The following is a 14,502-nucleotide window of genomic DNA, read 5'->3' as shown; positions in this document are numbered from 1 at the left end:
TTGTTATTATTAATGAACTGATTATTTTACAAGAGGGTTACTGTAATGAAGAACACATACCCATAAACACCACATCACTCTACAGCAGACATGGGCAACTGACGGCCTGGGAGCCACATGTGGCCCTCAAGTCGAATTTTTTACGGCACCCAAAGTAAATCGCCCCAAAATTGTAATTCAAAAAGTTGGAAGGAATATGAAGCCATACATAATATACAATGTACACAAAAACACACAAAATGACTCATAAAACATAAAATGACAACAAAGACAGACACAACAACCACTTAAACAAACAAAATGAGTAGAAAATCACACAAAACACCACATGACAAAATAGCTCCAAAAACGCACAACTCGTTAACAAAATAACACAAAATGATAGGAAAATACTGAAAAAAACAACAAAAATACAGAAAGTGACCCCAAAAATGCACAAATCGACTACAGAAATGAAAGAAACATACACAAAATTACAACAAGAACATAAAAAATAACAAAAACACATATAATGACAAAAAACAGATCAAAACCACAGACAAAGACAAAAAAACAAAAATAAACCCCTTTTTTGCCCTGTGTCAAAACATTTTGTTTTTTTAATTTTTTTTGTGTGTTTGCTATGGTCTTTAAAGCAAACTCATTGGATTTAAAGCACTGTTATACAAGGCCAAGCATCAGGCACATTATTACCAAGTAAGACAGGCACCATTGACTCAAAATACAAGTGTTTTTCACCTGTTTCCTTATCATTTCTTAAATGTGTTGACCTTAAATTAGTGAAGTTCTGCAAGCCTGCATGTGTCTTTTATTGTGAAAAAAACATCCTAATGCATTGTTGAGGAACAGAGAGGAGAAAGCATGTGGAAGTAGTCATTAAAGCTTAGTTCATTTGAGTCCAAACAAACAGCTAAAGGTGAACATTTTGTAAGAAAGATAAAAATGTAAGAGGAATCAAGCATGACAGGAGGAATGTCAGGTTTCACAACAATACTCACAACGAAACAGTCAAAACGAAAAAGTCAGGCTATTCAGGAAAATGGAATTCATCGATGAGAGAGATAAGGGGACATTTTAATCGAACTCACTAAAAAATAAAGGCGAATGTAAGACTTGAACCCAAACCTAGGATTGTATATCAGTGAATCTATCTAATGTATCTGATATAACCTCAGGGCCTGACACCAGCTCTTGTCACACATTGAGACCATCATAGAAGTGACAACCTTTTGGTGTTCAACCATCACTCTGTGAACAGCTCTGTTACGTCATGTTATTTCTCTTCATCATTAAGAATGACAGCATTTAGACAAGGAAAGATTAGACGAACAGCATATTTATCAACTTACATAAGGCCTTTGGAGGATGCGCTCATTGATTTCATTAAATTTTATTTTATTTAATAATGATGAGCCATTCTTATTTAGCTTTTGTTTATTTTTTTTCCAACTTGTTGTTTATCTCATTGTTTCCCATTCTTTTCTCTACATCTGGCTTGCCTCCAACAATACATTCTGATGTGATGGGTGACCAAATCAGAGCAAACCTCATGTTTTTCTTTCCTGTTTCGCCATCTAGTGTCATCTGTTAGAATTACAGGAAACTCCACAGACTGCAAAACACACAGGGTGAACGAGAGACATTAAAATGAGAGAGAGATGGGATTTTAAATGAACTTTGTTTGAATAAAATGAAATAATGCAACATTTCTGCTATTAGAACTTAGTAAATCTAATTAATGGATAATATCATGTTGTACAGTTGTTGGGGTTCTTCTTATCCTTATAGTAGATACACAACAGGTGGAGCCAAAAATAGTTTTATACTGTAATCAATTAATTAATAAATTATACTTATTGTGCAACAGCTATTAATGCTGTCATACTGCTAATATATATATATATAATTTATTATTATTTTTTTTCTTTAGCAGTATGACAGCATTAATAGCTGTTGCACAGCAATGGTTTAGGCAAGTGGTCACCAAACTTTTCACAGTCCCGTACCCCTTCAGACATTTAACCTGAAGTGATGTACCCCCTACTCCTGCACAATTAAAATTAAAAAAAACATATTAATGTAATGCAGTTTTTTTTTTTTTTCAACCTTGGAGTTGTGACACCATGTGGGGTCACCTGGAATATCAAATGGGGTCCCCTGAAATGTCAAAAAAAAAATTATGATGATAATAAAAAATACCAATTAAAAATGTAATGTTAAATGTGTTTAAATTTGTTTTCAAATTATACCACACGCGCACACACACACACACACACACTCGCACACACAAAATAATCCTAAACAACTGTTTTCTATACTTTCACTTGTTAAAATATAAATGTATAGTTCAAATAAAATGGAATATAAAAAATATCTGAGCTGGTGCATCTTTTCACTTTGTGCACTAGCCCTGGACACAACAAAACATTATCAAAAGCTAATTCTAGAAGGAAAGAAATAAGGCTCTGGACACGCCAACAAATTGTGATTTAAAAATGAGGTCATGACCCAAAAAAGTTGGAAACCACTGATGTAATGATACATATAATGTAGCTCTACTGTGAAATTTGTCTCAGAATTTGACCCATCCTGTTGAGAAACAATATATAATAAATATAAAATCTTTTTTTTAATTTTTTTTATAATAATCTATAACCATGGATTGTGTTCCATTGGCTACTGTGTAGTTTGTGGCCATGCATGAAGGCTCCTGACTGCTGATCAATTTATATTCCAATTGTTTCCAATTTATATTTTGTTATTCATGTACCCCCTATGACAATTTGTGTACCCCTGGGGGTATCTGTACCCCAATTTGGGAATCAAGGATTTAGACAATTCTGAGCAAAAAAGGACGATGTTAAAAGGGAACAATCTCAGGTGCATTTTATGCTTGAACTCACAATTTCTGTAAAGTCAACAAATCAATAAGTCAAACATATAATTAATCCACATCTATATTGTGATGTTGCAACATCATCTATGTCACTGAGCTAGTCAGCACATGGGAACTTCACCTGTAGCTTCATTAATTCACTAAGTCAGTCACCTGTGTGCAAGACAGCAGCTGTTAGCGTTTAAAGGCACATTTCAAACGACTGTCAAAATCAAAAATTCAGTTATTAAGACAAAAATCTGAAAATACACAGATTTTCATTGACTCCAATTGTTCACCAGAGTCAAATTTAAAATGCTGTAAACATATTGTGTTAGTTTTGGAGATAAAGTTTTAATATTTTCCAAAGATCTTTGACTACTGCCGTGGGTTCTGTTTAGTTTTAGTTAAATTTAGCCCTAGTGGTCCTCTGTGAGTCTTTGCTTATTCTGTTTAGTTTCCATTCTAGTTCTAGTTTTATGTTTTATCTCTTGTGTTTGTGCTTCTAAGGTATTCCTGTTCGTGATGTCAGTGTGTTTAGGTCGTGAGTGAATAGCTGCCTCATGTTTAGTACTCTCTCACTATATAAGTGTTTGGACAAAGCATGATGGCTGGTTCATTGTCAGTGTTGACCTGTTCATGTGCTGCTGCATTTTTTTCCCCTCCTGTTCCCAGTTTTCTTCCTGCCTCTTTGTGCTATTTTGGGATTTGTTAGTTTTTCAATAAAACATGGACTAGTTTGATGAACGCTAGCCAGCCTTAATCCTGCCTCCATCACTTTCTACATTTCGGTCCCCCACCACCACATCCATGCTCCCAGTGTGACACCATGACTCCAAAACTGTCACTTTTTTTCTTTTTTTTTTTTTTAAAGAACTTTGAAAATGTATTTAACAACAATTAAGTGTGTCTACATTATTGTTTACTGCAAGCATTTCAATAGGCTCAGATTTGTGTGAAGATGTGTTGTTGCGAGTTTGGTGTCGTTTGAGCAAGAAGTTAGATTTAATAAGTTTCTTCAATATTGGGGCTCATTTTTGGTGGTCAACTAAGCAATACTAAAGTCAGTAAATGATGAAAAAATAAATAAAACCTTTACTTAAAGGCACGCCGCAGATTTTTTGACCTAAAGAGTTGACCCATATGAGTTATTTTAAATGATTCCTCATGGGCCAATATACAGCACTTGACAATGTCAATGCTCCGAGCGGGGTTTCCCTCTTGAAATACCGACTATGTAAGTTTGAAGTAGACGGACCGTCTTTGGCCAGGTCATGTGACCTGGAATATGCCTGGAGAACTTTTAACTTTATGTGGTCATGTGACCACAGGCTCAGATATACTCATTGGGCTAAAAGGCTTTTGCTACTATCTTTCCGCCTGTTTGACTCCAGGTCATGGCCGAGGCAAGCTTGAAGTTTAAAACTGCTTCTGAGGAGGCTAAAAAGATGCCGCCGAGATCCGGCCCCCTCCACCGACCCGCCTTCCGCCCAGCGCCGGACACTGCTCCGTGCATGCCGGGACCCCCGTCTGCCCTGACCCAGGCAGCCACGCCAACCACTGGTCGAAGGGGGCAGACGATGGCGGCAAGGCCAGGAAGTGGGGGGGGGGCGCCACTGCTGTTCCTCCAACCGCGGCTCAAGCCCAGCCCCTCTTCGCACCCCAGCCCGACCGACCCAGTCCTTAGAGCCAATCCTTATCCACAAGTAACAGGTCAACTACTGTCTGCATACACAATCAAAAGAGAAGGGAGGCTGGCCCGAACTGACTGACTGTTGATTTTTGCGATAGTGCTATGGTGCTTGTGACCACTTGGGGTACTTGATGTGATAGTTACAGGTCTAGCGCCCCTAGTGGCCAATAGTTACACATTGTGCCTTTAAGTTGTTTTTCGCTTTTCCAAGCAGTAGGCCACCAATTGCAGTCTATAGTAGGCATTTTACCAATACAAATATATGTGACTATTGTATAAGTGGATTAGTGAATATTAGGTACTGCATGCAGTAGTTCTTACACTATCAACATCAGAGTTCTGTTCAATTACTGTTACCTTTTGTTTCATATAAATTGTCATTATAATACCTTTAGATCAGACTTTGATGGTTGTTACGGTTGATTGTTATAATTAATCTGATTCCAGGGCATTTAAAAAAAATCTATTGCACTGTTTTTTTGTTTAATTTTAATACGAATGGGACGTGTCCGTCCATGTCCGTTCACAATGGTGGCAGTGGTCACTGTTGGACAGTGATCTGTAAAGCTGCCTCACAGCAGGGACACAGTGGGTGAAGCTCGGCACAAACTGGACATATGCAACAATGCTCGTGGCACAAGGACAGATGAGCCACCAAAGCAGCTGCTTTTTTTTCCCCTCTGATTGAGTCGGAGATTAATCTTGATTTTAATGTGTGTCAATGACAGAAGGATACTGTTTATCCAACATGGATTCCTTTCTTTATCATTGTCTTTAGTGAAAGGCTGCTTTTTTTTAGTGTTTTTCATGAGATTTGAAACTAAATGTGGCACTTGGCATTCAGCAATGTGAGGATGCAGCCGTTATTTAACAATCAGGCTCAGGCCAAGGATTAACCCAGTGATCTGCAATAGATCTGTTGGAGGTGCTATAGATCTTGAGGATTATCTCCACAGCAGTCGTTTGAAATCCAGGCTTTAGTCACCACGATGTAAAGAGAGGTCAAACGAAATGTATAACCTTTTTCTCCCACTTCTACATTCTTAAGCAATGACTGCTTCTTCTCATAAATTAACAGGAAGGATGAGTCACATTACATTTATGGTGACAACTCAGCAGGAAAGTGAAAAGTAGTTTATATTAAGCCTAAGGTGAAGTTTCAAATGTGACCTTTTTTTCCTCTCATTTTCACTGGATTTAAAAAATGAAAAAAAAAAAAAAAAAAAAAAAACTCCTGGACTCCCAGATAAATCTCTTCACCTCCATAAGATCAACTTGAATCTGTATTTTTGCACAGCTTTGTTGCAGCAATAATTAGAACCTTTCTAAATCTACAGTATATATCATATTTAAGATGCATTGGTGGGAAAATGTGCTGCACAATTAAAGTGGAGTGGTAGCAATAATCTGATGCTCCTTTACCTGTTGACATTTAGCAACAGGCTTTACTTAAAAGTGATACAACTTCAATAATTGCACACCATTACTTTACAATACAAAATTGTGCATAGATTGCATAACTCTAAAGAGAAAATTAATAAAATTTACCCACACAGTTCACCTACAGTATGTGTGAAAAATGCATGACAGAACGAGGCACCTTACTACACAGATACCTACTTTGTTCTATCTAGACTTCAGTCTTTTTGGAATAATATTTTCATTTACTCGTTCAAAAGTTCTAAAATTTAAGGTCATGCCAAATTCAACAGTTATTGTTTTTTTGGTGTTTCTAGAGGCAGAGAACATGGGGTGTGCACGGCAGTGTTTTAGATCGATTGGTTATTGCAAAGAAACTCATCCAGCAGTTTTGTAAAGGCAACATGTGGGTCACAGAACTTAGCGGTACACTTAATCTTGAGAAAATACGACATGCCTTTTATGGTGGTCTCATTTTGAATAGATTTGGAAACCCTTATCATTTCTTGAAAATGCTTGACGTGTGGGTCATAGTGTTGTGTTTATTGTTTGGAAGGCCACAAGACATCTCCCAATTACATTTGATAATTGTTTTACTATAATTTCATGTCATGGGTACTGCCTCTTTTATTTTTCATTTTGTATTAAGTTTACATATGCATACTTGGCGACACTGTGATTGTAATGCGCTGACTGACTTTTATTTTTTATTATTATTTCTATTTGTACCTAATTAAAACGATCACTCTGTATAAAGTAAAAGAAGCGTATGCCTTGTAAAGCCTGTATCGATGTTGTTCCATGCATTCAATAAAACTACTTGAAACACAAAATGTGTTGTAGAGCTGCCTCATGCTCCCTGACTGATGATCTTTGCTTGCAGTCTGTGTACAGTAATATTATAGTTGAGGTTTTCTTTCTGTTTTCATTGGTTTATGGTTGGAATGTTGGTTGGATGTTTATCTTGGGGTGAATGGATGCTCTTCAAAGCCGATCATTCCATTTTATTTATTTTTTTCTTACTTGTGCTTGCTGGAAGAGGCTTCCGATGAAAAGTTATTGTAAATTTTAGCATTGATTATCAAACACAGTGAAGGAAATCTTTTTTTTTTTTTTTTTTAGAATCGGGTGCATGCAGAAAAACAAGATCTGTAAAGAAAACACAAAACAACACCATATAACAGACCCGGACACATTTATTGATATCAATAAATAATATATATATATATTTATATATATATAAACTATACAGGGCTGATGTTAATGTTGATTGCTCCATTGGATGTCCGGCGATGTTATTTTCAAAATACCATCACTTCATTTTTCTCCATTGTCCTTCAGAACATAACTGAGCAATCAACCAATGAGAAGGTTCACTGCACAACACAAAGAAGTTCAACCGTTTCCCTGATGCTATAGTTCTAGCTCAGCATTCTGTCACTGAGTGTTTGTGCATGTGTGGTCTCTATCATTCATGACACTACCATTTCATATTCATCCAGTATAGATCCTATTCCATTAGTCAGGGAATCGTGGACGGATTGCAAAGCTTTTTGAAATGACCTGCCATTGGATTTAATGAACTAATGCATGATCAGGGTCAAAATGTCAAGCTTGAACCGATCGTGGGTCAATTTCCCAGCAGAGAGCTGCTCATGAATAAATGTTCATAATCTCCATAATGTGAAACATAAGTTTTATTTACACCAGTCAGCATGAATGAAAACATGATTTAATATTGTGTTGTTTCATTTTATTGTATAATTTTTTGTGGTCACGTGAATATGTGTGCAAGTAAAACAATGTCAACGACACAAGCGGAACAAAAAGGGGTTTCTTTTGGTACAAATTTCAGTTTCTCTATAAAGATATTGACAGATCTCATATTGTTGAAGTATAGCACTTTGATTTGCAACATGAGAAATTTTATTTACAAATGAAAATTTTTTTTCAATGATCTTGAATCAATTTTCAAGTCTTTCCTCACAGAAACTGTTACTTTACATTTAAACTTCTGTAACATCCATTTCAAAATAAAGGTCCATTCCATTCTCTATTAATACAAAATGAATGAATGACCCCGTTTGTATTTTATGCACATAAACCTTGAATCAAGTGAAAAACATGAACCATTTGGATGATAAAACTCTTTCCACTTGGACACATGGATGAGATAAACGTGAAAAGATTCATGCATTATTTAAAGTTGGAATTGCCCATGATGGCATCGTCATTATCAAAAGTATGTTCATAGTTTGAGATGAATTTCTTTTTCTTGCCAAATGTGGAGAAGGTGTTGTACATGTGGAGTTCTCCTCTGGGTGCCAGCTTTAGGGTGCTGTAGCCGGATGTAGCTCCTGGAATGTAGACGTTGTGCTGGTAGTCTGGCTGCTCACACTGAGGCGGAGTGTATTTGGGAGTCCATGAATAGTCAGCGGCTGCTTCCTCTTGAAGAGGCATCTTGGAATCTGTAAAAAAAATGCGCATAATTTACCGCTCGCATGTGGAGATTATTTCTGCAATGACCTCATATCTAAATTTGGAATTGTTGATCTCAATAAGGTGGGTTTAAAGGCATCTTCTTAGTTTCAGTTCTGCAAATAACTCTTCCTTCTTCCAGGGCCTTTAATAATCCCTCATGTTCATGCATTGACACCCGATCCTGCCAGTTTTTGGGGCTCTATGTTAAGCATTTTTTGGTTTAACAACTTTTTTATGTCTTTGACAAAATCTGAAGGCATATAGACTGAAGAGGGCCTCTACCCACCACATACTTTCAAGTGAACAAAAGCTTACACCTACCATTCATATGGTTCCCCCATGTCAAATATTGTGGCGCCACGGAGCAGGAAAACCCATCTGGGTCATACTTTTGTTGCCTTGACAGTGTGCTCTCCATATTAGCAGAACTGTACCTGAACAAATAAAGGGACAGCACCAGTTATTATCAAGATAAACACACATATACAATTTTGTGCTTTATTTGGTCAAAAAAAATGGATAATTTTACCTTTTGTATGCTGAGTTGCATTGGTTCTTGGTCCATGTCCAGTCCTTGTTGGAGTACTTGAGCTGAGAGGTAGAAAACATGGAGGAACTTTGTAAATCAATGACCAACTCAAGCAGGACATTCATACTGCATTTGTGTCAGGGTGATATCAGATATTGAGCAAGGTTGGAGCTCATGGAGAAAAGGCCAAACTGGCAGGAGGAAAGAGTTTTCTGTTGAAAAGGGAAGGTTTTGTGCAAATTTACACCAATTTATGGAGACAGTTCAATTCACATATGCTAAAACTGACATCTCATTTCCATATACCAGGGGTGTCAAACTCATTTCAGTTCAGGGGCCAAATACGGAGCAGTTTAATGTCAAGTGAGCCACAGATTTTATGCGGGAAAACAAGTATCAACATTATTGTGCCCTAGTTTCTACTTCTATGTGCATAAAATGAAAAATATGTCGAAACAGACAATATCCAAGCAATAAGTCCCAATAGGATCCTCACTTTAAATTTCCTAGATTCTGTGACCAATTTCTTTTCAATTAAGGGAAACATTATGTAATAATTTGAGGAAAATTTAATAATTTTGTAAGAATTTTGAGTTTTTGTCAACAGTTTAACATTAAGAATGACTGCAATAATGCGATATATAAGTACCAGGAAAACTGAGCCCCTGTGGGCCAAATTAGATGACGTAAAGGGCCGGATTTGGCCCCAGGGCCTTGAGTTTGACACTTATCTAACATTAGTAATATTAGATACCAACTCTTTGAGCACTGTGCAGAAGCTGTTGACATAACTGTAAGTGAAAACCATGCGTTTGAGCTGTAGCAGCTCAGTGTCTAACCATGCAGAATAGCAGGTCAACGCACCATCAAAGGTTTATGGAAAAGCTCACATTGTGGGATTATACCTGCATGGATGATTATAATTCGTTAACTGCACAAACAAAACCCTCCACCCACAGGTGTGAGAAGAACGATGTATTTAATGTCTGGTAAATATTATTATTCGTCATATATTTAATTAGTTTTGAGGTTGTACAAAATCGGTTTGACTGCTCAGTGCGCACTGGCCTGTGTAAAGCATGTGTTGTACAGCTGCAGGGACAAGTTAGCGCATAGATCAAAAATATTGGCTTGCGTCCCTGAAATGTAGGTTATTACCTCGCTGGGGGTCGATGTTCTTTTACTGGACAGTTCGTTGCGGTCCAGTGCGCTCCAGCCGGAGGTCAAGTAATCGGTGCTTTTGGCGTTGTTTGGTTGAACCGACATCACCGGACTGCACGGTTTCAGAAACATGAAGTCGCTTTTGGATGACTCCGGCGTCAGACACATTTTATAGCAGTACACCTGAGGGAGTGCGCCGGTCCCACTCGTCTCTGCGCAGCCGGACGCACCCGCGGACATCCGCACATTGAGGTTGGACTTGGTGAACACGTCCGCACTGCTTGTGCTGCTGCTGCTGCTGCTGCTGGACATTTCGGAACTTGAGCAGCAGCAGCAACACCCGCCGACGGGTGGAAAGCTGGAGTCTTTATTGGGTGACCTGCCCCTCAGTCTGCGCACTGCAACGAGGACGATGATGGCCACTAGGAAAGTGAAGGAGATTGTGCCCAGGGACACGATTAAGTACAGGGAGAGGTTGGAGCTGTGTCGGGCACTCAGTGACACGTCACCCAAATCGGGCTTCGTATCTGGCAGGCTGTCAACCACTGACAGGATGATGGAAACTGTGGCCGACAGCGGCGGCTGACCATTGTCCTTCACTAAAATGACCAGCCTGTGCCTCGTGGGGTCTTTCTCCACAATCTGGCGAATTGTCCTGATTTCTCCCGTGTACAGAGCGATGCTGAACAAACTCGGATCTGTTGCTTGTAGCAGTTGATAAAAAAGTCGCGAGTTTTGTCCTGCGTCTGCGTCCACTGCGCTTATCTTAGTGATGAGGTATCCAGCATCCACTGACCGCGGCACAGCCTCCATGGGCGCAGAGCCGTTCTGCGTAACGGGAGATACAACCACTGGTGCGTTGTCGTTTTGGTCCAAAATAAAAACATTAACTGAAACGTTATTGCTCAGAGGTGGAAAACCTGCATCTTGCGCTTGAATTGTTATTTGAAAGTTTTTCAGCTCCTCATGATCAAAAGAGCGCAGTGCGTAAATGTTGCCATTGTCAGAGTTTATGGACACATACGTGGAAACAGCCATTCCGTGTATGTTACCTTCTAGTATGGAGTAGGATAAGTATGCATTTTGGCCAAAGTCTGGATCCAGCGCAGTTATGGCGCAAATGGACGCACCAGGTGCGTTATTCTCGGTCAAATAAACAGTGTATGACGGCTGTTTGAAGTTAGGCGCGTTATCATTCACATCCGACACTTGGACTAAGATAGTTTTTCTTGTGAACAAAGGAGAAGAACCCATATCTCTGGCCGTTAGAGTGATATTATACTCTGAAACTGCCTCTCTGTCCAGAAAATCGGAAGTTACCAATGTGTAGTAGTTCTTAAAGGATGAGTGTAACTGGAAGGGGATGTGGTGTGGGATCTCACAGTCCACGTTCCCATTTTCACCTGAGTCTTTATCCATGACGCTGATGACAGCTATAACCGTCCCTGGGTGCGCATCCTCCTGCACAGGTGTGGACACTGATGTGAGGATCACCTCTGGGATGTTGTCATTTTTATCCAAAACGTTCACCAGCACTTTGCAGTGCACCGCTACGGCAGAAGGACCTTTATCTTTAGCCTGGACGTAAATCTCATGCATCCTGGCTTTTTCGTAGTCGATAACTCCTTTGACTTTGATTTCTCCAGTATTTGGATCAACGCTGAAAAGCTGGCGCACTTTGATGGGCGCGTGTCCGCTGAATGAATAGGTGATGTCCGCATTGGGACCTTCGTCTAAATCAGACGCGTTAAGTTTGATGACAACTGTGCCTTTTGGTGCGTTTTCAGCGAGCCTCACTCTATAAAACGACTGATCGAACACCGGCGCGTTGTCGTTCGCATCCAAAACGGTGATATCAATTTGCGCAGTGCCCGACCTCTCCGGTGAGCCTCCATCCACCGCAGTGAGCACCATCTGATGTGCGCCCTGCTGCTCTCTGTCCAGTGGGGTTTGGAGCACCAGCTCTGCGAATTTACTGCCGTCACTGCGCGTCTGTATATCCAGAAAGAAGTGCTCGTTTACGCTCAGAAGATAGGTGCGAAGTGAGTTGGGGCCAACGTCCAAGTCCTGTGCGCTCTCAAGTGGAAAACGCGATCCTGGCGCAGAGGACTCAGAAATGTCCAGATTGAACTCTGTCCATGGAAAAGTAGGCACATTGTCGTTCACGTCCAATATCTCCACTTCTACTCTGTACAGCTCTAGTGGGTTCTCTATCACTACCTGTAAGTGAAAAGAACAGGACAAACTCTGTTCGCAAAGCTCTTCCCGGTCGATTCTTTCGTTCACAAATAAAACCCCGTTCTCCAAATTCACTTCCACATATTGCCTCTTTGCACCTGAGACTATCCGGAACCTGCGCGCCGAGAGTGTATCCAAATCCAAACCCAGGTCCTCTGCAATATTCCCAACGAATGCGCCGTGCTCCCGTTCCTCTGGAATTGAGTAGCGTATTTGTCCCCATACTGCATCCAACAGACAGGTGAACAACACAAAACGGTAAACTCCATGCCATTTCACACACAGTCTCTCCATCACCAATAATGTATCCATCTGGAAACACATTCAAAAAAATAATCTACGAGATTATAGTTTAGATATTAAAGGAAGGAGGGGAAAAAACTTGTTTTGAACCTGAGCAAGAGCTGCCAGCCATCAAAGAAAGAGGAGAAAAAGGGGATGCGCAGTGGCGACTAGCCCATCTCAGATTAGTGTGCATCCTGTGTGTCAGTGTGTGTATGTGTGTTTATTATTGGCCCTACTGTTCCAATAGAGGGGGAAACATCTGCTCAGATAATCCTTTTTTCCCACTGGCCCTATCCAATTCATGTCACAGTGTCTGATGGTCTCCGTGTCCAGGTCAGCCGTTCAGTTCTTATCAGCTTGTTTCATCGCTTTGATCACATAGGAGAGCATAATCAGATTCAAACACACCCTGGTGTCTCCCAACCACAGACCCAATACAAAGTGGCAGCTGTGTGCACATCATTCTGAATTAAACTGTTTTTTGATTGATAAGTAAATGTAAAGTTTAAAGTTTATATTTTTAATCAACAAGAAAAAAAAAAAAAAAAAAAAAAAAAAAAACTGTAACATTCAGATAAGACCTGTCATATTTTCACCTCATTCCTGGAGGCGCTACTGTGGATATGAATATGTACATGAATCCCTGTGTGAGAGAGAAGAGTAAATTATTGCATTTATTGGTTATACTGTTTTGTTTTTAAAACAAAGAAATGGGAAAATCTGCATCTGCACAAATGCTCGAAATTTCACCAATGATGAGAAAATATTGATCAAATCCCGTCCCAAATTTAATGAAATCTGGTGTAAATATCTTTTGTTCAATTTTTTTTATTTTTTTTTTTAAATACTTTAAGTATTTTAGATTAAATTCTCTCAACAGACAAACAAATAAACACAGGTGAAAATATTACATATTTAATGGCGGTAACCAGAATCAGAGTTACTTTAATGTGTACCATACATAAACCCTCCTATTATCCTCAATTATTACTGACACATTTTACCCTCGGGGATATTTGCTTCCAGAAAATTATTTTCAGAAAATTGTTGACCAAGTTTTTGTGTCAGGCACTTTGTTAATTTGTTGAATACATTAATAACCCCTTAATAATGAAACCGTGACCTTTTCTCTAGCACCATCATCAGGCCAAACTTTGAAATTAGAATCAGTTTATCTTGAAAAGTTTTCATCCAAATCTTCTGAAATTTACTCTCATGAGAATATTTTGAAATATAAAGTAAAAAAAAAAAAAAAAAAAAAAAAAAAAAAAAAAAAAAAAAAAAAGTCAAATATCATTGTTTTGATTGATACATATTGAATGGGGTCAAGGATAATAGGATTAAAGAAATGACTTTAAGACATTACTTTTATAGTTATTATAAGACCGGTAAAGGCAAAAAAGGATTAGGAAGCGGACTTGTAATTGGAGGGTAACCAGTTCAAATCTCACCCGGGCCATCACTGTGGGATGTTGAGCAAGTCCCTTAACCCCAACCCAACTGCTCTCTTGGCATCTGCAAGCCCACTGCTACTAAATGGGTAAAATGCAGAGAAGATTTTCACTCTGGTGATGAATAAAGTTTACATTATTATTATTATTATCATTATTATTAATTACTGAGGAACCAAAGCACCAAGTCTGGACTAAAACTCACAGAATTTCACTACAACAGGAACACAGTGCAAACAAAGTAGTTGATCCATAATTAACACAAGAGAATCAAACAATATACAAAAATCTAAATAAAATAATAATAAAATAAAAGGCTGTCAATGTGAACATATTTGGTGGTCAAAAGACCTAAAAAGGGAGGTGTCTA

General features: G+C 38.8%; 1 protein-coding gene across 1 annotated transcript; it reads right to left on the bottom strand.

The window, feature by feature from the left end:
• Window positions 1-8,176: 8,176 nt before the first annotated feature.
• On the bottom strand, window positions 8,177-12,783 carry LOC114475432 (protocadherin-10-like). The gene is made up of 4 exons (XM_028466205.1): window positions 10,156-12,783; window positions 8,998-9,059; window positions 8,790-8,902; window positions 8,177-8,455 (listed from the first exon to the last, which is right to left on the bottom strand). The coding sequence occupies exons 1-4, from the start codon at window positions 12,718-12,720 to the stop codon at window positions 8,184-8,186; spliced, it is 3,012 nt and encodes a 1,003-aa protein (XP_028322006.1). The 5' UTR covers window positions 12,721-12,783; the 3' UTR covers window positions 8,177-8,183.
• Between the last annotated feature and the right edge of the window lie 1,719 nt (window positions 12,784-14,502).

The sequence above is a fragment of the Gouania willdenowi genome, chromosome 14 (genome assembly GCF_900634775.1).
Source record: "Gouania willdenowi chromosome 14, fGouWil2.1, whole genome shotgun sequence".
NCBI lineage: Eukaryota > Metazoa > Chordata > Actinopteri > Blenniiformes > Gobiesocidae > Gouania > Gouania willdenowi.
The sequence above is the reverse complement of the archived record's forward strand: the minus strand, read 5'-3'. Positions and strand labels throughout refer to the sequence as shown.

What these genes read in the sequence shown, in the direction of transcription:
- LOC114475432 (XM_028466205.1), bottom strand. Translation starts at nt 12,720, where the DNA reads ATGTGTTTCCAGATGGATACATTATTGGTGATGGAGAGACTGTGTGTG. An exon ending in GAACATCGACCCCCAGCGAG is followed by an intron (nt 9,060 to 10,155) that starts GTAATAACCTAC and finishes TCTACCTCTCAG; the next exon opens with CTCAAGTACTCCAACAAGGA. An exon ending in ATGGGGGAACCATATGAATG is followed by an intron (nt 8,456 to 8,789) that starts GTAGGTGTAAGC and finishes TTTTTTTTACAG; the next exon opens with ATTCCAAGATGCCTCTTCAA.